The sequence below is a fragment of the Leucoraja erinacea genome, chromosome 4 (assembly GCF_028641065.1).
Source record: "Leucoraja erinacea ecotype New England chromosome 4, Leri_hhj_1, whole genome shotgun sequence".
In the NCBI taxonomy this organism is placed as follows: Eukaryota; Metazoa; Chordata; class Chondrichthyes; order Rajiformes; family Rajidae; genus Leucoraja; species Leucoraja erinaceus.
Genome location: NC_073380.1, coordinates 85,155,702 through 85,180,289, shown reverse-complemented (window position 1 = coordinate 85,180,289; position 24,588 = coordinate 85,155,702). Strand labels below are relative to the sequence as shown.

General features: G+C 45.2%; 1 protein-coding gene across 1 annotated transcript in view; it reads left to right on the top strand.

Annotated features, from left to right (window-relative positions):
• Nucleotides 1-4,598: 4,598 nt before the first annotated feature.
• has2 (hyaluronan synthase 2) overlaps nucleotides 4,599-24,588 on the top strand; it is a 38,373-nt gene continuing 18,383 nt past the window's right edge. Inside the window, exons 1-2 of the mRNA XM_055634720.1 lie at nucleotides 4,599-5,218; nucleotides 17,111-17,737. Coding sequence (XP_055490695.1) covers nucleotides 17,111-17,737 — 627 coding nt within the window. The 5' untranslated portion in view covers nucleotides 4,599-5,218. The remainder of the gene's footprint in view (nucleotides 5,219-17,110; nucleotides 17,738-24,588) is intronic.

Below are 24,588 nucleotides of genomic sequence, written 5' to 3'. Positions count from 1 at the left end.
ATAAATGATCTGCCGGAAATAGCAGGGGCCCGCGGGTCAAAGGAGGTGGAGGAATTGAGTGAAATCCAGGTTAGTCGGGAAGTGGTGTTGGGTAAATTGAATGGATTAAAGGCCGATAAATCCCCAGGGCCAGATAGGCTGCATCCCAGAGTACTTAAGGAAGTAGCTCCAGAAATAGTGGATGCATTAGTAATAATCTTTCAAAACTCCTTAGATTCTGGAGTAGTTCCAGAGGATTGGCGGGTAGCAAATGTAACCCCACTTTTTAAGAAGGGAGGGAGAGAGAAAACGGGGAATTACAGACCAGTTAGTCTAACATCGGTAGTGGGGAAACTGCTAGAGTCAGTTATTAAAGATGGGATAGCAGCACATTTGGAAAGTGGTGAAATCATTGGACAAAGTCAGCATGAATTTACGAAAGGTAAATCATGTCTGACGAATCTTATAGAATTTTTCGAGGATGTAACTAGTAGCGTGGATAGGGGAGAACCAGTGGATGTGGTGTATCTGGACTTCCAGAAGGCTTTCGACAAGGTCCCACATAAGAGATTAGTATACAAACTTAAAGCACATGGCATTGGGGGTTCAGTATTAATGTGGATAGAGAACTGGCTGGCAAACAGGAAGCAAAGAGTAGGAGTAAACGGGTCCTTTTCACAATGGCAGGCAGTGACTAGTGGGGTACCGCAAGGCTCAGTACTGGGACCCCAGATATTTACAATATATATTAATGATCTGGATGAGGGAATTGAAGGCAATATCTCCAAGTTTGCGGATGACACTAAGCTGGGGGGCAGTGTTAGGTGTGAGGAGGATGCTAGGAGACTGCAAGGTGACTTGGATAGGCTGGGTGAGTGGGCAAATGTTTGGCAGATGCAGTATAATGTGGATAAATGTGAGGTTATCCATTTTGGTGGCAAAAACGGGAAAGCAGATTATTATCTAAATGGTGGCCGATTGGGAAAGGGAGAGATACAGCGAGACCTGGGTGTCATGGTACACCAGTCATTGAAGGTAGGCATGCAGGTGCAGCAGGCAGTAAAGAAAGCAAATGGTATGTTGGCTTTCATAGCAAGAGGATTTGAGTATAGGAGCAGGGAGGTTCTACTGCAGTTGTACAGGGTCTTGGTGAGACCACACCTGCAGTATTGCGTGCAGTTTTGGTCTCCAAATCTGAGGAAGGACATTATTGCCATAGAGGGAGTGCAGAGAAGGTTCACCAGACTGATTCCTGGGATGTCAGGACTGTCTTATGAAGAAAGACTGGATAGACTTGGTTTATACTCTCTAGAATTTAGGAGATTGAGAGGGGATCTTATAGAAACTTACAAAATTCTTAAGTGGTTGGACAGGCTAGATGCAGGAAGATTGTTCCCGATGTTGGGGAAGTCCAGGACAAGGGGTCACAGCTTAAGGATAAGGGGGAAATCCTTTAGAACCGAGATGAGGAGAACTTTTTTCACACAGAGAGTGGTGAATCTCTGGAACTCTCTGCCACAGAGGGTAGTTGAGGCCAGTTCATTGGCTATATTTAAGAGGGAGTTAGATGTGTCCCTTGTGGCCAAGGGGATCAGAGGGTATGGAGAGAAGGCAGGTACGGGATACTGAGTTGGATGATCAGCCATGATCATATTGAATGGCGGTGCAGGCTCGAAGGGCCGAATGGCCTACTCCTGCACCTAATTTCTATGTTTCTATGTTTCCTATTTCCTTCGCTCCATAGATACTGCTGCACACGCTGAGTTTCTCCAGCATTTTTGTGTACCTTGTGGTATTCTGTGACTGCAGCCCCTCTCTCGACGTGGAATCCTCTAGTTCAGGAGACCGTTCGGCCCATCACGCTTGCTCTAGTTACAGTCCGAGCGACCGAGTGGCCCGTCCTTTTCTCTCTGTGTCCGACGCGGTGCACTTCGAGCCTGATACTATAGCGTTAATGCGAGTTGACAGCTTTCGGTTTGCGGCCGTTTCTGGGCGATTACTTCCTGCTCTGTCCAGAGTTGATTTCCCGGAGACCGCCTGCGGCGCCCTCTGTTGATCATTACACGGGCAACATTGAAGCGCAGACAGATGTGAATGGGTCTACTCAGTCCCGCTGCAAATTAAGTTGTAGCGTATTTTCAATAGAGTCGTTCCCGTTAACGACACCCAGATGCAACCCTCCTTCCTCAAAAACAAAGAGATACACGTGAAGGACTATTGTCAGGACATTATTACTGGAAGGGGAAACCTGCAGTGATCTGAGAAAAAACAGAGTGGAGTTGATTAAAAATCTCTTTCGAAGAACTAGTACCAGCTGGAAGGACCGAGCGGTCTCCTTGTGTGCTGGTGGATTCTACGCTTTGTATGTGGGGAAGGATACACTGTGGTAAACGGTTCTTTGCATGTCATGAATTCTAAGATAACAACACAGGCGAGAATATAAGCCACTCGGCACATCCTTGTCATGTTGGGTCTTGGTACATTATCTGAAATTGCTTCAAGACAGAAGTCAATGTGAATTTAAGGCACTTTCAACCTGACACACATCTAGGCTCGCACTGTTTAGACCTTCATTAGAACAGATGTCAGGGGTTATGGGGAGGGAAGACAGGAGAATGGGGTTGAGTGGGAAAGATAGCTCAGACATTGTATGGTGGAGTTATATTGAATGGCAGAGTTGACCTGATGGGCTGAATGGCCTAATTCTGCTAGAACTAGAATTTATGAACTTCTTAGAATTTAAATAAGGACAAATAGGTCTGGAGAGGATACCACCTTCCTTACACTATACTCAGCTCTGGATCACCTTGACAGTGATAACACCATTATCAGGAAGCAATTCATTGATGACAGCTCAGCTTTCATTGCCACAGTACTGGTATAGTTCATCTCTAAACTTCTGGGCCTTGGTATTCGGGCCTCCATCTGCAACTGGCTTCTGGACTCATTGACCATCAGTCAGACTTGATCCATAACGTGAAGTCCCGTAGAGTTGTGTGCTCAACTGCTCAACTCCTTGTACACGTGACCGTGAATATGAGGCCAAGTACAACATCAACTCAATCTTTAACTGCCGTTGGCCGGATCCATAACAACAATTGGACATATGTTGTAAGACAAAGGATGAATCAATGGGGTTTTTGGTGAGTTGGCCCCTTCCTTGTACCATGTTTTCAGAACAATCTATCCCTTAAGGTCACCATGGTGAATATGTTGGTTGTTGATCGAAGGAAGTGGTGGGGGATTGGGATGGAAGTGCTTTGCACAGACTTTTCCTCATCAATGAAGCTGCTGTAGAAATGGTCACACCTTCATGTTCCTGGGCATCCATCTCACCAGTATCCTAACCGGATCCCTGCACACTGATGCGGTGATCGAGAAAATGTATTTACTTTCTTAGGTGTCTGAGATTTGGCAAGTCCACAAGGATTATCTCAAATTTCTACAGACACGCCATAGGAAGTATTGTGACAGGATGCATCTCAGTCTGGCATGGCAACTGCTCTGCTCGTGAGCTGCTGAACCTGCAGAGAGTGGTGAACATAGCCTGGTCCATCACAGGCTCACCACTCACAGCAACAAACTCCATCTTCATGGTGCATTGCATGAAGGAGGCTGAAAATATCACCAAGGATGCCTGCCATCTTGGCTATTCCTTTTTCTCTCTTCTACCTTCTGGGAGAAGGTACAGGAGTTAGAAAGCCCGGAAGTCCAGACTTAAGATCAGCTTCATCTCCACTGCTATCAGATTCCTGAACCACAGAAGTCTCTTTCACATGGGTGAATTTCACATTCCCTGAGGCGCTGCTGCATTCACCGACCCTTAACCCTGTCTTATTCAGTTATTATTTTATTATATTGCAGTATTTTTGTTGCACTGCTTCAAATTGTACTGTAGTGGATGCACTACCATTTTGCTGTTTTGCACTCTTTGTTGTGTTTAGTGTTGTACTCATCATCACTGCATGTATACTGTTTATGCACTTCATGTGAACAAGGAATTTCATTGCACCTTGATGTATTTGACAATAAACTCATCTGTATCTGAATCTAAGACCAGAGTTAAACTTTCTCTGACACATATACATAAAGAGACAGACACAGATAAACAAGCAAGCACACACACACACGCACACAGCAGGTGTCAGAGGTTATGGGGAGAAGGCAAGATAATGGGATTAGGAGGAAGAGATAGATCAGCCATGGTGGCGTAGATAAGATGGGCCGAATGGCCTAATTATGCTCCTATCATCACATGTTCACATTCAGACAGCACACAGGAACATTCTTTCTTTCTCTCTCTCCCTCTCTCACACACACACACTCAAGCACACGCAAGTCTTGGCCGGTGACAGCGGTAAAATATAAATGTTCCCCTGTTCAGAAGTACAGCGTGAATAGACTACTACAGTTAAAGAATTCCAGCCTCTTTCCAGGTAGCAAGGCAGCGGAGAGGATTGGTTTCCAGGGAAGCTATGATTTGTGCTCAGTCCGCCGGGTGGGCGGGGTTTTAGATCCCCCCCCCCCCCCCCCCCCCTCCCCCCCCCCCCCCCCCCCCCCCTCCCCTCCCTCCCACCGAAACCCCATCGATTCATCGACCAAAAAAAATGCTTAGCCTTGTTATAAAAGACGCGAAACTTCCTTTGGGCTGTACTAGTGTTAAGAGAAAGTCAGTACACCGAAGAGGAGGAGACCCGAATAAAGAAGCCGGGCAGCCTGTTGAGATTACGCACGATTTAGTGGGAGGAAAGTGACTTCTGCGCGGATTTGGTTCTCCTGGGTTTGATTTCATCCCTGGGCGCGCAAGAAGTTAACTGCGAATGAATGCAAAAAGAACCAATGCGAGTATTCTAAACATATTTAAGTTTTATTTATTTTGGTAACAGACGTGTCTAGGTTGATGCTGAAAAAAAAATCGCCACCAGCTGGGGGAAGCAATATTTTAACCCTCTGGTGCTAGGACTGAAGATTTGATGTCCAGGGACGCTGGAGTGAAAAGTTGCAGAAGCTTTTGCTGTTTTTGGAAGCGTCCGTTCTCTCCGCACAAATTCAAGCTCAGTTTTTTTACAGTTCGTGTACGTGCCGTTTGATCCAAGTGCCCCCCGAGCACAGGATGAAGCACTGACTCCGTCCCGAGACTTGAATTGAGAAGACCCCACACATACACACTCGCGCACACACACGGGACAACTGTGCTTAACTCAGGAGTGACACCACTTCAATCAGAGGACTTAGCGAGGTGGGTGAATTCGTTTTTAATATTACCCGACGGACAAGATTGTTATTACTTAATTGTAAAAGAAAACACAACATTGCGATTGCAGCATCTGCAGAGTTTTAATTTATTTTTTTTATATTTATGGTTGGTACCAGTAAACTTGTCTTGTTCTTAGTGACGGGTTGCAAAGAGACGGATCTTGTTGAAACGATGGAGCACTTTTGTACACGAAGGGTTAGTTAGGCCCAGTATCTGGTCCGTGGCTGGGGTTGGGTTAGACGGATCTCTCGCCCCCCCCCCCCCCCCCCCCCCCCTTTCCTTCAACAGCTGTATATCTGGAAAAGGGAGCAGGAGTGAGGATGTGAGAACGATGGGATAACTAGCATCTGCCTTACAGGGAAATGAGCGCTGCTGGTAAAATCCCAACGAGAGGATCTCATAGAAACATATAAGATTGTAAAAGGACTGGACAAGCTAGATGCAAGAAAATGTTCCCAATGTTGGAGGAGTCCAGAACCAGGGGCCACAGTCTTAAGAATAAAGGGGAGGCCATTGAAAAATTAGATGAAAAAAAACTTTTTCACCCAGAGAGTTGTGAATTTGTGGAATTCTACACATCTTACACAGAAGGCGGTTGAGGCCAATTCACTGAATTAACTTAAAATAGAGTTTTGGGGCTAGTGGAATCAAGGGGTATGGGGAGAAGGCAGGCACGGGTTACTGACTGTGGATGATCAGCCGTGATCAGAATGAATGGCGGTGCTGGCTCGAATGGGCTGAATGGCCTCCTCCTGCACCTATTTTCTATGTTTCTATGCATCGGTAGGATTTTTTTTTGGGTTAAAGTTTGTTAATGATGGAATCTCCCTTCGAGCTTTTTTTTTCGCCTTCTAATCCACAAGTGGAAGAATGCATTTCAGATCATCTTTATTTTACCGCCGCGTGTAAGAGGGACTTTTGGAGCACGCTTTTAAGACATGTAGAGGTTGATGCTGAATTTGGAGGCATTTGTTTGAAACCGTTGCTGCATGTCTTCACGTTACCTTGCGAGAGATGAAAAGGCGGAGAGGTTGGATGGGGTTGCTGCTGGAGCTGCTGCTTCGTTGAGCGGGGAATCTCCGGCTAGTCTTGCCCACAGACGGGTGTATGTGCAGCCCAGCCCAGCCCAGCCCGTCCCATAACCTTCCCTATTGTGGGGCAAACCTCGTGGCGCCGCCGCCGCCGACCAGGGGAACACCCCCTTTTGTTGCGTCACTATCCCATCCCACGTCACGCCCAGCCAGCCGATTGGCTGCGTGCGAAGGGAATTCCCCTCGGGACCCGGGAGCCCCCGGGAGTGACGTGACGCGTGGTGGCGGTGAGAAGGTGTGGACAACCCTGGGGAAGATGATCTACCCACGGAATACACCCTGCGACCAACCACTAGATAACTCCCAGCTGTTGAATATTCCCAACCACGCCAATTGACTATCCATTGCATATTCCCAACGAACAGACCCAATAATTGCATATTGCCACCCCCTGAATTTCCCCAATCGCATAATCCCAGCTATCCAATATCTCAATTTATCGCATATTCCTCACCACTGGAATTCCCACCCTGCTGAACATTCCCAACGATTGTACTTTCCCACGTGGCCAGAATGGAAACCGACGCTCACTTGTCTAGAAGAGCGTGTTTCGCGTCTTTTCCTACAACTAGAAATGTAATTTAAAGTACGAGAAAGTCACAAATAATATGGCATTTCTAAAATTAAAGCAGAAATGTTGGGAATACTCAACAGGTTCTTCAGATGACAGGATGTGAACCCAATGCAGTAACCCCCCACCCCCCCCCCCCCCCCACAGATGCTGTCTGACCTGCTGAGTATTTCCCAACATTTTCTAATTTTATTTCATTTAAACAGCATTTGGTTGTCAATGTTAATGGGTTTGCATTAGTGTTGGCAGAATCCGGGCCAGCTACTAGTGGACTTTGAATGGACTGAATTATAAATTTACCTCAGCAGCACAAACCAAGTAGTTACCAATGCAGCCTTGTGAATTGACATACATCTCAGGGTTTGTCAGATGAATTATATTTGGCATTGGATGCTTAAAGACTTTACAAAGAAAGTAGTGTTTCTGGTAAGCCAGAGGGTTTGCAGACGTGGAACTCAATTCATTTAAAGATAGATGCAATCAAGTTTATCCAAAAAGGAACCGAATGTTTTGCCATTAGCGTTTTAGACTCATGTGGTGCTCTGAATCTGCCTTTGAGTTTCTCTGTGGCAGTGTATGCTTTAATCCTTGGTGAAGTTATAAATGTCCCAGTGGTTGCCTGAGAGCAAAGATGAAGCACAATGTATCACAGAACTGAGGTTTGTGTAATGTGGACAATGTGTACAGAGAATCCAGCGTTTCAACTTTTCCGTCAACATCTCAGAGGGGTATTAATAGTTACCTAGTGCATTGCAATGGAGGGAGGATTGTGGGGCGATTCTGACTCGGTAAGTAGTTTGAATGTTATATTGAGCGGTCAAGAGTCAAACGGAATGGCAGCCTTGAAATAAATTGCAGGACAGGAAGAGGCAATTGGAGCCAACTGTGTTTATCCTCCAGTGCAGACCCTCTGTAATCCCACTCTGTTCCTTTACTCTCTCCTACCCTCCAATCACTGGCCCAACTCTTTAAAATCTCCACCATGTTCTCGGTTACAATCACTTGATTTCCATCTCTCCTTGACGGGAAGTGAAATTACATGGGATCTGTAAAGTTAGAGACTATTTAGAAGTAAGTTAAGGCACAAGATATAGAGCCTTGATTGTTACATACACGGTTGCTGGGTTAGTTCAGTGAATCAGATCCAGATGTGACCCTTAACTTCCCATCTGCAGGGTGGGACTTTCAACAGAGTCTGTGATTACTGCTCACAGATGGCCCTGATTATGCTCAGAGCTTGATTTGAACGTTATTAAAAAAAAGAGAGTTTCTCTTAGCTTTAAAGAGAGGGAAGCTGTAACCCAGGGTAGTCCGATACAAGGTATGAGGAGTCATCTGATGTCATTGTGCAGCTTGACTCCTTGTTTGGCACTGGCAACCAGTCTCGAGTTACAGCGCCCCTAATATCTGGAGGCCATAATTCTCTCTAATAGGATGATAAAGCATCATTAGTGCAGCTTAGAAAGGTTTGCATTGGCATAGCGCCCTTCACATTACCTCTGTGGATAAGGTTGAGTAAGGTGACACACAGTTGTAAGCCTTTCTATGGCCTTCTCGTGCCAGTGGCACTGTGGTTTGGAGATAGTTGTTGCTGATTGTTCCTGGTTATCATGCCTTCACCCCGACATACACATACACACACACACACGCTCTCACACACACACACACTCTATCATATGCAATCACGCACACTCTCACACACACTCATACACACACACACACTCACATATACAAAAACACTCACATACACACTCGCTCACACACACATACATACACTCGCACACACATAATCTCACACACGCATGCAAGCAACCCCCCCCCTTTTTTAAATAGCCAAGGTGTAGCCAGGGTAATGCCTTCAGCCTTTCTCGAAAGTCCTGCATGTCATCTAAGTAGGCCTTTCCCACTGCGACCACTGAAACATTGCCTTAGCCCTTGGAGTGGGACTTGAGCCACCTACGTTCTGACACAGAGACCACTGTCCCTATCTGAACCAGGCTACTGGTTACAAGGCCATCTGCCAATCACTACATCAAGTACACTCTGCCCGGGACTCAATATATTCTGTGTGGGATCAAAAAATTACAATCAAATAAACTACAGGCTGTAGACAATGTTATTGGTTTGGACCAGATAATGCTGAACAAGGATATTGTTTCTCAGTGCACCAGGTGGCAAGGTTTATTCTCTCTCTGAAACCCAAAGTACTGCCATTCATGATCAATCCATAAGAAAAACAAATGTTGGAAGAACTCGGCCAGTCAAGCAGTGTCTACAAATGAGAACGCAGTCAACGTTTCGAGTCAGGGACTTTTCCTCAGAACCTCGATGTATCAGGAGGTAGCGACAGATTTCTTGTATGCTGTGCTGATCTTTTGAGATTAAAGGTTCATTAAAAGAATAGAAACCAACATTTTCCAGAGCCTTTATTTCACGGGAAGGTTTATCACTTGGGCTGATTTTGTTGCAGGATGTGTTTATGTATTTAACCCCATTACGTTTGCTGACGATTGGTCCTGAAATAGTGACATTGCCATTTGAATAACCATTCACGATTCACCAATCTTTTTAATACCAAAAGGCTTTGAACTGAATTTTGTGAATTTGGTCTGCAAACAGAGTCTGAAGAAAGGTTTCGGCACGAAACGTTGCCTATTTCCTTCGCTCCATAGATGCTGCTGCACCCGCTGAGTTTCTCCAGCAATTTTGTGTACCTGGGGTTTTTTATAGTTTGAGGATCACAATACTACCAAGAAACAATGAAAAATAGTTGAAAATAAACCTATATTTATTCTGTACTATCAGCATTTGTACCTTGCTGATATCTCATGCAGTGCTTTCCTGCATTATCCCCTATCCCCTATCCTTGAGACCACATACTCATGCAGCATGGAAATAGGCCCTGCGACCCAACTAAATCGTGCTATATCGGGGAAATAATCAAGAATTGCAAGGCCTATGGATGCTTTGATGATTTCCTCAATTGGTTGAACATCACAGAATAAATCAAGTTCTTAGGTCCGAACAAAATGTTCCTTGTATACTTTTAAAATTAACTCTTAGAATCGCCTGATTTCTTGAAATATATTGTTTTCTCACACCAGTGGAAACCTTAACAGAACTTTTTCATCTTTTAGTCCAACCTGATCTCTGGTGACATCCCCAATCCGTAGTGATCAAAAATGCAGAGAGACGGAAGGAACAGCAGATAACCATATAACCATATAACAATTACAGCACGGAAACAGGCCATCTCGACCCTTCTAGTCCGTGCCGAACACATAATCTCCCCTAGTCCCATATACCTGCGCTCAGACCATAACCCTCCATTCCCTTCCCATCCATATAACTATCCAATTTATTTTTAAATGATAAAAACGAACCTGCCTCCACCACCTTCACTGGAAGCTCATTCCACACAGCTACCACTCTCTGAGTAAAGAAGTCCCCCCTCATGTTACCCCTAAACTTCAGTCCCTTAATTCTCATGTCATGTCCCCTTGTTTGAATCTTCCCTACTCTCAGTGGGAAAAGCTTTTCCACGTCAACTCTGTCTATCCCTCTCATCATTTTAAAAACCTCTATCAAGTCCCCCCTTAACCTTCTGCGCTCCAAAGAATAAAGCCCTAACTTGTTCAACCTTTCTCTGTAACTTAGTTGCTGAAACCCAGGCAACATTCTAGTAAATCTCCTCTGTACTCTCTCTATTTTGTTGACATCCTTCCTATAATTAGGCGACCAAAATTGTACACCATACTCGAGTATTGGCCTCACCAATGCCTTGTACAATTTTAACATTACATCCCCAACTTCTATACTCAATGCTCTGATTTAATGCTGGTTTATATCGAAGATGGCCATGAAATGGTAGAGTAACTCCAGGGATCAGGCAACATCTCTGAAGAAAAGGAATAGACGATGTTTTGGGTTGGAACCCTTCTTCAGACAAGAAGAAGGGTTCCGACCTGAAACGTCTCCAGAGATGCTGCCTGACCCGCTGAGTTACTCCAGCTTTTTGTGCCTATCGTCGACAATTGAATTCCTCCTCCTTACCACAGTTGCTGCAGGTTGTACTTCATTGACACTGCTGGAAATCAGAACATCAGGTACTTCCATGAGGCAACCTAGATATCCAGAGGTTCACCTTGTGGCTACTTCAGACTCGTAATTCCATCAAGGAATGTGGCATAAATCTCTGTTCCCAGAGAGTAAGGAGAACGTGGAGTATCCGTCCCACAGGGATTAGCGCAATGGAGAGCAAAGATCTATTTAAAGGAAAGCCGGATAAATACATAAGGAAAGAAGCGATGGAAGAATATGACAATGGAAGGAGATGGTGAGGACTGGACAGAAACCCCAGCCATCAGCATGGAGCAGATAGATTTGTTTTGCTGTTGAACATTATATGTAATTAGTTACATCTTGCACTTGGAGTGCTGTCCAAAGTACTGGTCTCAATGTTACAGAGGACATTTGTGAACATGTTGCCACACTGGAGAAGTTTAGTTATGAGGAGACGCTGTCAAGGCGGGGGAAGTTTCTTTAGATCCAATGAAGGGAGTACAGAGGAGGTTCACCAAACTGATTCCTGGGATGGCAGGACTTTCGTATGAAGAAAGACTGGATAGACTCGGCTTGTACTCGCTAGAATTTAGAAGATTGAGAAGGGAACTTATAGAAACTTACAAAATTCTTAAGGGGTTGGACAGGCTAGATGCAGGAAGATTGTTCCCGATGTTGGGGAAGTCCAGAGCAAGGGGTCACAGTTTAAGGATAAGGGGGAAATCTTTTAGGACCGAGATGAGAAAAACATTTTTCACACAGAGAGTGGTGAATCTCTGGAATTCTCTGCCACAGAAGGTAGTTGAGGCCAGTTCATTGGCTATATTTAAGAGGGAGTTAGATGTGGCCCTTGTGGCTAAAGGGATCAGGGGGCATGGAGGGAAGGCAGGTACAGGATACTGAGTTGGATGATCAGCCATGATCACATTGAATGGTGGTGCAGGCTCGAAGGGTCGAATGGCCTACTCCTGCACATATTTTCTATGCTAATGGGAGATTTAATCAAGGCACAGGGTTGTGGAGGTCCAGATAGGATCCTTCCCTTTGGCATAAAACACAGTAACTTGGAACATGGATTTAAAGAAATAGAAGGGATTTGGGAGGAAATAATTACTTTTAAAAGAGTGGTGACATGTACACTCACTACCTGACAGGGTGGGGCATAGACAGATGGAGAGATATTGCCAGGAAACAGGCCCTTTGCCCCTACACTGTCCACAATGACCATCAACCACACATTTATACTAGTCATCCACAACTTTATTCTCGCCACATCATTACCATTTCAACCCAGGATCTACAGCTCACCCACACACCAGTGGCCAATTACCCATGTCTTTAGCATGTGGAAGGCAACAGGAACAGCCTGCAGGAAAACATCTTGGCCACAGGGAGCATAAAACTAATTCCACAAGACATCAGCCGAGGTCAGGATTGAACCTGGGTCTCTGTGACACTGTGAGGCAGTCGCTCTACAAGTTGCGCCGCTAGTGGAGGATAAACCATTATCATATTTTAAATTACCTTAATAACCACTTGAGCATCGACTCCATCTACACGTCACGTTACCTTGAGAAGCAACAAATATAATCTAGATTATCCAATTTTGTTCCAGTCCCTCTTCTCCCCTCTTCTGTCAGGCAGAAGATACAAAAACATGAAAGCATGCACCACCAGATTCATGCACAAAGTCTTCTCTCATTGTTTGCTTTAGACTTTAGAGGTATAAATGCATTTCGTTGTCTCTGTACTGTACACTGACAATGACAATTAAAATTGAATCTGAATCTGAATCTGAATAAAACACGGAAACAGGCTCTTCAGCCCACCGAGTCCATGTCGACCATCTGTCACTCCGTACACCAGCATGTTCCTATACACTAGGGACAAATTACAATTTTATCAAAGCTAATTAACCTACAAACCTGTACATCTTTGGAGTGCGTGCGGAATCCGGTGGACCCAGGGAAAACTCGCTCGGTCACAGGGAGAATGTACAAACTCCATACAGACAGTAGTCAGGATCGAACCCGAGTCTCTGGAACTGTACGGCAGCAACTCTATAGCTGCACTACTATGCCGCACCTTGTTATCAGATTACTGAATGATCCTGTCATAAGCTAAGGCTGTAGTCCTGATCTCCCAACCTACCCAGCATTTTCTCTGCAACTGTAACACCATAATGCTAATATTCTGAACTCTGGTATTTTTCTGTTGTCACTACTGTTGTACTTGTCTACGGGTTGATTGCTCTCATGTAGAGTATGAATTGATTAGACAGCACATGTATAAAGCTTTTCACTGTATCTCGGTACATGTACCAATAATGAACCAATGTCAATACCAATATCAGTCCGGAGCTGAGAGGAACTGAGATTCTGAGATTAGCCCAGCACTCTCTTAATGGTCCAACAGCAACCTGTTAGGTCAAAATTCCTCCTTGCATACTATTAGTATCAATGATTCTATGAAAAATATGAAGGAGATAGGAGCTGGGGGATGTTTGCAGACACCGGATATTATTTATAGTCAAGGCATCCTTCTCCATGTGTTCCTTCACTTGGTAATCTCACAACGTCTATTAAATTCATTGTAGTTGCTGAATGCTCCTTTTAAAGATTTGCCACTAAAACTTCTAAAATTACAATGTGTACTTGCACACTGTTGAGTTTTTCACATTAATGATTTAGAAAATCTCACCCACTTTCATTTTAACACCTGAAAGATTATTGATTATTATATTTTGGGAGTTTAGTCCTTGGTCAATTATCAATGGAAAAACAAAGCCTTTGACACTACAAACCCGGCAAAGCATAGGATTAATATTCCCCCACGAACTGAGAGGTCAGAAGACTCGCAGTCAAGAGTAACATGTTCCCTCGTTGGCGACCATGAAGTGATTTTTCTTTAATCAACCAATGTAGTAAATGGGCTAGTGATTTGGAGCAGGGGACTGCCTGCCTGTCAGATGAGGGCAAATACATTTCAACGTGAGCCTCCTCCAAGGCAGCAGATGAATAAACACACTGAATGGCCAAAGGAAAAATGAATAATGAAATGTTTGCATAAATGTAGCTTCTGTTGAATAATTGAGTCCAGTGTCCCTTTAATGTTGGGGAAGGTGAGGGGGTGGAAGCTGAAACCTAAACCCATCCACTGCTTTGGCTACAGACTACAGGAAGTCGGTCAGTCATTTCATTAAAAGGGGCTGACATCGTTACTGAGTATTTCAGGAGTCTTTAACTCCATATTAAGTTGAAACAATCAAGTTTCCTGGCTCCAATCAATGTTTCACCAATAAATATCACTTGGAGGTATCCACAATTTACAAAGCAGAAAATAACAATCTCTAACCCTGTGATTTTGACCTCTACCATTGAACACAACGGCTAGTGTCCTCAGAGAATCTGATTGTGTGGAAACAGGCAAATTGGCCCTCCAAGACCCTGCTGACCAATCTTTACATGAATCACTCTGAAGTGGGGTCTCTACTCAAGATGCTGTTTGTACATTTTCCTCCACAGATGCTGCCTGGCCCACTGAGTTCCTTCAGCATTTTGTTTTCTTTTTGCTCAAGATTCCAGCATCTGATGAGGGGGGAAAGATTTAATGGGAACCTGAGGGGTAACTTTTTTTTACACAATGGGTGGTGGGTATATGGAACAAGCTGCCAGAGGAGGTGGGTGCAGCAGGTACTATTGCAACGTTAGACAGGTACAGGGATATGGTAGGTTTAGAGAGATATGGGCCAAAAGCAGGCTTGTGAGACTTTTAAGGATAAGTTTAAGGATAAGGGGGAAATCTTTCAGGACCGAGATGAGGAGAACATTTTTTCACACAGAGAGTGGTGAATCTCTGGAATTCTCTGCCACAGAAGGTAGTTGAGGCCAGTTCATTGGCTATATTTAAGAGGGGGTTAGATGTGGCCCTTGTGACTAAAGGGATCAGGGGGTATGGAAAGAAGGCAGGTACAGGATACTGAGTTGGATGATCAGCCATGATCATATTGAATGGCGGTGCAGGCTCGAAGGGCTGAATGGCCTACTGCTGCACCTATTTTCTATGTTTCTATGTTTCTACTAGTGTAGATGGGGCATGTTGGTCGGTGTGGGCAGGTTGGGTCAAAGGGCCTGTTTCCACTCTGTATAACTCTATTACTCTATCTGCAGTCTCTTGTGTCTCCATTTTACACAAATCATTTCCTAACCCATTTTATTCTTCCCACATTCCCATCAACTCGCCATACCTGCTATCACTCACCTACACACAAGGTGCAGTTTACAGTGATTAATTCACCTACCTAACCTATCTTTGGGATTGTGGGAGCACACAAGGGCCACTTTGTGAAATCCACACAGTCACGGGGAGAACGTGCAAACACCACCCAGACAGCGGCAGAGGTCAGGATCAGACCCGGGACCCTGCTGCTGTGAGGCAGAGGCTCTACAGGCGGGTGAAAGATTATCAGCTCGAGAACTGCACACACCGGAACTGAATGGTTACCATGGAAATGTGTACCTTGAAATGAATTGCATTTGCACAGAAACACATGCCAGTTTAATGTTAAAGCATTTTGAAGAGGAAAAGGCAAAGTGTAAGCCAACAGAAAGAACACTGTCTCTTGAAAGGTAACATAAACAGAGACAAATGGAAAAACAAACAGTACAGCATGAAGCAGAGGCCAAGGCCAACTGAATATAGGCAGCCAGACATTGAGCAGGGCAACAGCAGTTTGCCTGCTGACTCTCCCCTTCAGTACATAGACACTGGGAGGGAAAAAATAACACCCTGGTCTTCCTGCTTCATTCATTGCTCATGAGCAGTTTGCTGTCAAGTCTTGCGTGTCGGTGAACTGCAGCAGTTTACCAACTCTTCTGGCTCTCCAGCCACTGCCACAGTCACCGTTTCTGCTAATTGAATATGTAAGAACAGGAAGAGGCCATTCAGCCCCTCTAGTCTGAATGATCATTCAGTTAGACACAAAAAAACTGGAGTAACTCAACGGGCAGCATCTCTGGAGAGAAGGAATGGGTGACGTTTCGGGTCGAGACTCTTCTTCAGTAACTTCATTCAGTTAGGTTGGGATGACCTGTACCGTGACTCAACATCGAACAGTTCAGAATATGAACAGGCCCTTCGGCCCACCATGTCTGTGCTGACCAAGATGACATTTTAAATATGTGTTTATAATATAGTCTATATCCCTGAACTTTAAGCTTTAACGCTCTTACCCATTAAAATACTTACATTTTGATATTGTTAATGGGCAGTTGAGTGTAACGTCCCTTTGAGAGGGCAAGTGTTCAAACATCTCACCATCTTTTATATAACCTGCCCCTCTAAAGGACGGGACCCTCCTGTGAAGGTTCTGCACCCTTGTTCTTGGTTCCTCTCATCTGAGAACATTGTTTTTCCTGATTTCTATAGTTGTCTTTAAACACTTCAAAACAGATTACTATCAAACCCCGTGTAAACCAATCTTGTCTACGAGAGCTGCCCTCATCGTTTCATGAGATCCCCCTGTTTAAAAATGAACTTCCCCAGTGAACGATGGTGTCAATGGGGAGGATATCGGCAAGAGGGAGGAGGGAGGGGGAGTGAGTGAAAGGGAAAGTGAAGGGGCATGAGAGAGAGGGAGGGAATGCGTGAGAGAGAGAGAGAGAGAAGAAGCGAGGGGAGGAGGAAGAGAGTCGGAGGGAAAGGGAGAGAGGTGGATAAGAAAAGGATAAACGAGAGAGATTAAAAAAAGGGATAGGATGAGAGAGACTGAGAGAACGGGAGAGGGGTGGAATAAAGGGAGAATGTGAGAGTGTTGGGTGAGTGGCGGAGATGGAGTAAGAATAAAGAGGAAATGTGATATAGAGCGAGAGATGGCAAGGCGAGAGCAGGCAAGATATTTAGAGTAAGGGGAGAGGGTGAGAGTGGGGGGGGGGAGGGGCGAGGGAGATGGGCAAGAGAGAGAGAGATAGACCTATTAGAATGGTTTACTCTTGGAAGCTAACAATAACGTGAACCAAGGAAAGCTGGGTAATCTTGGGGCTAGCGACCATGAAACGGTTAACCTTCATGGTATTGAATTTGGATGTAAAAGTTTTAGTAGCGATTTGTTACATTGTGGAAATTTACCCCTGCTTCTCTCTGACCCCACAGATGCGCTGCAAAAGCCTCCCCTCCATCCTGCGGATTGTGGGGACTACTTTGTTTGGCCTTGCTCTTCTGGTGGGTATCGCAGCTGCTTATATCGTAGGTTATCAGTTCATAGCCACGGACAATTACTACTTTTCTTTCGGACTGTACGGAGCTATCTTATCCCTTCACCTCCTTATTCAAAGCCTCTTTGCCTTCTTGGAGCACCGGAAGATGAAACGCTCACTGGAAACCCCCATAAAACTCAACAAGACGGTGGCTCTGTGCATTGCGGCCTACCAGGAGGACCCAGACTACCTGCGAAAGTGCCTGCTGTCGGTCAAAAGGCTGAGCTATCCGGGGATGATCGTGATCATGGTCATTGACGGCAACAACGACGACGACCGCTACATGATGGAGATATTCGGCGAGGTGATGGGACGGGACCGCTCGGCCAGCTACCTGTGGAAGAGCAACTTCCACGAGCGGGGGCCAGGGGAGAGCGAAGAGTCTCACAGGGAGAGCATGCAGTACCTCACGGGGCTGATCAGGTCAAACAAGAGCGTCTGCGTGATGCAGAAGTGGGGAGGCAAGCGAGAAGTGATGTACACTGCGTTCAAGGCACTGGGCCGGACTGTGGATTACGTACAAGTAAGGCTATTGACCTTGGAAATGGTTCCGATCAACACTCGTGTGACCATGAAAGAACTCTATATGAAATGTAGCAGATGTACTTGCATATTGCTCCAGTAAAACTTGCTATGTTTGTTAGGTCAATGTTATAATGTAGTACATTATACCAGGCTACTACAATATGGGTTAATATATGATGAGCATTTGACAGCACTGGGCCTGTACTCGCTGGAGTTTAGAAGGATGAGGGGGAGACCTCATTGAAATTTATCGAATAGTGAAATGCCTGGATAATGTAGATGTAGAGGGGATGTTTCCACTAATGGGAGAGTCTAGAACCAGCAGCCACAGCCTCGGAATAAAAGGATTTACCTTTAGCAGGGAGAAGAGGAGGAATTTCTTTACATAGAAACATAGACATAGAAAATAGGTGCAGGAGGAGGCCGTTCGGCCCTTCGAGCCAGCACCGCCATTCATTGTGATCATGGCTGATCGTCCCCTATCAATAACCCGTGCCTGCCTTCCCCCCATATCCCTCGACTCCACTAGCCCCTAGAGCTCTATGTAACTCTCTCTTAAACCCATCCAGTGACTTGGCCTCCACTGTCCTCTGTGGCAGGGAATTCCATAAATTCACAACTCTCTGGGTGAAAACGTTTTTTCTCACCTCAGTCTTAAATGACCTCCCCTTTATTGTAAGACTGGCCCCTGGTTCTGGACTCGCCCAACCTTGGGACCATTTTTCCTGCATCTAGCTTGTCCAGTCCTTTTATAATTTTATATGTTTCTATAAGATATCCCCTCATCCTTCTAAACTCCAGTGAATACAAGCCTAGTCTTTAATCAGAGGGTGGAGAATCTGTGGAATTCATTGCCACAGAAGGCTGTGGAGGCCAAGTCACTAGATATTTTTAAGGTAGACAAAAATGCTGGATATACTCAGCGGGTGAAGCAGCATCTATGGAGTGAAGGAAATAGGCAACGTTTCGGGCCGAAACCCTTCTTCAGACTGATGTGAGGGGGTGGGGGGAGGGGGGGGCGGTAATAAGATCGGAAGAGGAGGCGCCAGAGGGCTGAGGGAGAGCTGAGAAGGGGAGGAGACAGTAAGGACTACCTGAAATTAGAGAAGTCAATGTTCATACCGCTGGTATGTACAAACTGCCCAAGCAAAATATGAGGTGCTGCCCCTCCAATTTCCAGTGGTTGTCACTCTGGCCATAAAAGAGGCCCAGGACAGATAAGTCGGATTCGGGATGGGAGTGGGGAGTTGAAGTGCTGAGTCACCAGGTTGGTCATTGCGAACTGAGCGGAGGTGTTCGGCAAAGTGATCGCCAAGCCTGCGCTTGGTCTCACCGATGTAGATCCGCTGATCTGCTTGGGTCCTTGAATGGAATCAAGGGGGGAAGTAAAGCGACAAGTGTAGCATTTCTTGCGGTTGCAAGGGGAAAGTGCCAGGAGAGGGGGTGGATCGGGTGGGAAAGGATGAATTGACCAGGGAGTTACGGAGGGAGCGGTCTCTGCAGAAAGCAGGCAGGCGAGGAGATGGGAAGATGTGGCGAGTGGTGAGGTCACGTTGGAGATGGCGAAAATGACGGAGAATTATTTGTTGTACATGGCAGCTGGTAGGGTGGAAGGTGAGGACCTTCCACCCTATTTTTAAGGCAGAGATTGACAGATTCTTGTACGTGTGTCAGAGGTTATGGGGAGAATGCAGGAGAATGGGGTTGAGAGGAAAAGGTAGATTAGCCATGTTTGAATGGTGGAGTAGACTTGATGGGCTGAATGGCCTAATTCTGCCCCTAGAGCCTATGAACTTTGATCTATGAAACATACCAAAGGACCGTAATAATCGAGACATAGAGTAATGTTAAAATTGTGCAAGGCATTGGTGAGACCAAATCTGGAGTATGGTGTACAATTTTGGTCCCCAATTATAGGAAGGATGTCAACCAAATAGAGAGAGTACATATGAGATTTACTAGAATGTTGCCTGGGTTTTCAACAACTAAGTTACAGAGATAGGTTGAATAAGTTAGGTCTTTATTCTCTGGAGCGCAGAAGGTTAAGGGGGGACTTGATAGAGGTCTTTAAAATGATGAGAGGGATAGACAGAGTTGATGTGGACAAGCTTTTCCCTTTGAGAATAGGGAAGATTCAAACAAGAGGACATGACTTCAGAATTAAGGGACAGAAGTTTAGGGGTAATATGAGGGGGAACTTCTTTACTCAGAGAGTGGTAGCGGTGTGGAATGAGCTTCCAGTGGAAGTGGTGGAGGCAGGTTCATTGGTATAATTTAAAAATAAATTGGATAGGCATATGGATGAGAAGGGAATGGAGGGTTATGGTATGAGTGCAGGCAGGTGGGACTAAGGGGAAAAAAAGTTGTTTGGCACGGACTTGTAGGGCCAAGATGGCCTGTTTCCGTGCTGTAATTGTTATATGGTTATAGAGCTACATAGCATGGGAGCGGGCCCTTCTCCCCCAGTGCCTCTTTTCCAGGCATTAACTATCCATTCACACTAATCCCATTTTATTCTCTTGCAAATATCCCTCAACTCCTCCAGATTCTACCACTCGCTTTTACCGTAGGCGATTAGCCGATTAACTTCCCATCCCGCAAGTCTTTTGGAAGTGGGAAGAAACAGGAGCATCCGGGGGAAACCCATGTGGTCACAGAGAGAACTTGTAAATTCCTCACAGACAGTGCAGGCAGTCAGGATTGAACCCAAGTTGCCAGCACCGTGAGGCAGCGGCTCGATCAGCTGCTGGCCCCGCTCATTCAAGGACGTTCAACTGTTTTAAAAAGCAATTATGATTAGCAATTCAGAGCAGATAAGCCTGAAATAAATGGAGGTATGGGGAGGAGGAGACAGCATTTACATTCCACCTCTCCTTCCTCCCGCAAACTTTCCCAAAAAAAGTAACCTGCCAACTGTCTGGGATGGGTTTCGGTTTCCCACAAGAAGCTGTGTTGATAGCCAGCATTGGCTGGAAGAGTCTAGTGCTTGTTAATACCTAGCACTGATTGGAAGGAGAAAGCTAAGCCTGTTTGCAGACTTGTGCTTAACCTGCCTGGCATCACAGAGCAGTTTACCAGAACCTCACAGACAGTGGTCCAAATAGTGCAGCTTTGAAATAAAAAAGCACCACCCTCCACCCCAACTCCCACTGTCAAATGGCCATCCTTCCTGAACAAGTCTAGACGCCCTGTCTGAGGTCACAGTGCGAGTCATATCAAAGGCTGAGCCTTCCTCCATTTGAGTCCATCCTGCACAGGTCCGCCAGGAGACGTGAGGAGTGAAGCAGTTCTTCATCCATTCTAACCTGTCGGTCTGCAGTACACCCTAGTAATGAGGTGAGAGGGGGAAGATTTAATAGGAACCTGACGGACAACATTTTCACTCAGAGGGTGGTGGATGCATGGATCGAGGTCCCAAAAGGAGGTAATTAAGGCAGGTACCATAACATAGAAACATAGAAAATAGGTGCAGGAGTAGGCCATTCGGCCCTTCGAGCCTGCACCGCCATTCAATATGATCATAGCTGATCATCCAGCTCAGTATCCTGTACCTGCCTTCTCTCCATACCCCCTGATCCCTTTAGCCACAAGGGCCACATCTAACTCCCTCTTAAATATGGCCAATGAACTGACCTCAACTACCTTCTGTGGCAGAGAATTCCAGAGATTCACCACTCTCTGTGTGAAAAATGTTTTCCTCATCTCGGTCCTAAAGGATTTCCCCCTCAGCCTTAACAGCATTAAAACACACTTGGACAGGTATATGGATAGGAAAGGTTTCAAGGGATATGGGCCAAACATGGGCAAATGGGATTAGCTTGGATGAGGCATCTTGGTCAGTATGGATGAGTTTGGCCAAAGATCCTGTTTGTGGGCTGTATGACTACAAAGCTAATGGATCAGGGGCCAACACTAGAATTGCCCAAGTTGCTCTGGTACAATCACCAAGATGGAAAGGTTTTATTCTTGTGATTAAAAGCTAGCTGATACATTTTTATTTTGATTTGCCTACTCATAGTAGCTTATGGGTCTCAAAATATGATCTACTTATCTTTAGAATCCCTTATTATAATATTGTGAAATATTACAGAGCTTAAAGAGGTCAATGGCCCCACACTGCCTCATGACAAACTCCTCTCACCCCACCCCATTTCACTCAAAATTTTATAACAGAAAATGCTTGAAACACTCTACAGGTCAGGCGACATGGAGAGAGAAACAGAGTTGGTGTTAGGTTGGAGAATCTTCATCTGAACTTGGACAGAGAGAGGAAGCAGCTTAGTTTTATGCTGCAGAGAGGATGGGGCAAGGGTTGTAGGACTAATTGAATGTCAGTGGTAGGATAAGGAAAAATGGTTTCCATTGGAATAAGCTGCTAATGAAGATCTTTGGTTGATAAGTTATTGAGGGACATGGAGGTCTTACTTTTATTTGGAAGAATTTTTAGAATAGGGTCTATTGTACTCAAGGAGATTATAGATGCAGTTACCTCAAAAGGCCATCCTAACGTTAGGAAGCTTGGCTATGGCTGTTACTTTATACTTACAACTGGAGGGATGGAGGGATATGGACCATGTGCAAGCGGATGAGATTAATTTATCCTTGTATTATGTTCAGCACAGATATAGTGGACCGAAGTTCCATAAAAACTGGGAAACACAGGTCAGAGCTCAGGGAAATGTCCAGCAGATCAGACCTTGTCAATGGAGAGAGAAGCATAGTTATAAGCCGGAGAGGAATGGGCCAGTACTGAAGCAAGCAAAGAAAGCGAGTTGCCTGAAATTGTTGAAGTCATAATGTCCAAGCCTTCAAGCTGCAGAGCGAGGTGCTGCTCCTCAAGCTTGCGTTGGGCCGCATTATAACAGTGCAGGAGGTCCGAAAACTCAGGATGATGAGTGGGAGGGTGAATTAAAGTTTCAGGCAACAGGAAACTCAGGGTCACCAAAGCAGTTACCCTATCAGTCTGAAGAAGGATTTCGGCCCGAAATGTTGCCTATTTCATTCGCTCCATGGATGCTGCTACACCCGCTGAGTTTCTCCAGCATTTTTGTGTACCCTATCTGCGTTTGTTTTCTCCAATGTAGCAGAGGCTCAATGAAGTGTCAGTGAATTGCTGCCTCAGCTGGAAGGAATGTTTGGCAGAGGGTGAGGGGAAGGGTTATAGAGGCATTACAGCACAGTCCAAATTTCTCTCAACCTTTTCTGTCCATGTACCTGTCCAAAGGTCTTTTAAATGTTTCTGCTTCAACTACCTCTTCCAGCAGCTTATTTCATACACTCACCACCCTCTGTGAAAAACTTGCCCCTCGGGCTCCTATTAAATCTTTCCCCTCCTGATCCTATCCTCCTCATGATTTAACACATCACTGGAACTTCATCCCTCAGGCTCCTGGGCTTTAAGGAATAAACCTTTTCTTATAACCCAGGTCTTCAAGTCCTGGCAACACTTAAATACACTGACTGATCAATGTGCCAAAAGTGTTCTTGACTACTCTCTACCTATGAGGCCTCTATGTACCTGCACACACCGATTCCTCTGCTCTACAACACTCCCCAGGGCCCTGCCATTCACTGTGAAGGTCTTACCGTGGTTTGACTTTTGTTCCACAGGATGTATTTACAGTGTAGTACAGACTGCTGGTGTGGTGAAGACCGATTTCATAGAAATATAGAAACAGAAAATAGGTGCAGGAGTAGGCCATTTGGCCCTTCGAGCCTGCATTGCCATTCAATATGATCATGGCTGATCATCCAACTCAGTATCTTATACCTGCCTTCTCTCCATACCCCCTGATCCCTTTAGCCACAAGGGCCACATCTAACTCCCTATTAAATATAGCCAATTAACTGGCCTCAACTACCTTGTGTGGCAGAGAATTCCAGAGATTCACCACTCTCTGTGTGAAAAATGTTTTTCTCATCTCGGTCCTAAAAGATTTCCCCCTAATCCTTAAACTGTGACCCCTTGTTCTGGACTTCCCCAACATCGGAAACAATCTTCCTGAATCTAGCCTGTCCAACCCCTTAAGAATGTTGTAAGTTTCTATAAGATCCCCCTCAATCTTCTAAATTCTAGCGAATACAAGCCGAGTTCATCCAGTCTTTCTTCATATGAAAGTCCTGACATCCCAGGAATCAGTCTGGTGAACCTTCTCTGTACTCCCTCTATGGCAAGAATGTCTTTCTCAGATTATGAGACCAAAACTACGCAATACTCCAGGTGTGGTCTCACCAAGAACCTGTACAACTGCAGTAGAACCTCCCTGCTCCTATACTCAAATCCTTTTGCTATGAATGCTAACATACCATTCGCTTTCTTCACTGCCAGCTGCACCTGCATGCCTACTTTCAATGATTGGTGTACCATGACACCCAGGTCTCGTTGTATCTCCCCTTTTCCTAATCGGCCACCATTCAGATAATAGTCTACTTTCCTGTTTTTGCCACCAAAGTGGATAACCTCACATTTATCCACATTATACTGCATCTGCCATGCATTTGCCCACTCACCCAGCCTATCCAAGTCACCTTGCAGCCTCCTAGAATCCTCTACACAGCTAACACTGCCCCCCAGCTTCGTGTGTTCTGCAAACTTGGAGATATTGCATTCAATTCCCTCGTCCAAATCATTAATATATATTTAAATAGCTGGGGTCTCAGCACTGAGCCTTGTGGTACCCCGCTAGTCACTGCCTGCCATTGTGAAAAGGACCCGTTTACTCCTACTCTTTGCTTCCTGTCTGCCAGCCAGTTCTCTATCCACATCAATACTGTACCCCCAATACCGTGTGCATTAAGTTTGTATACTAATCTCTTATGTGGGACCTTGTCAAAAGCCTTCTGAAAGTC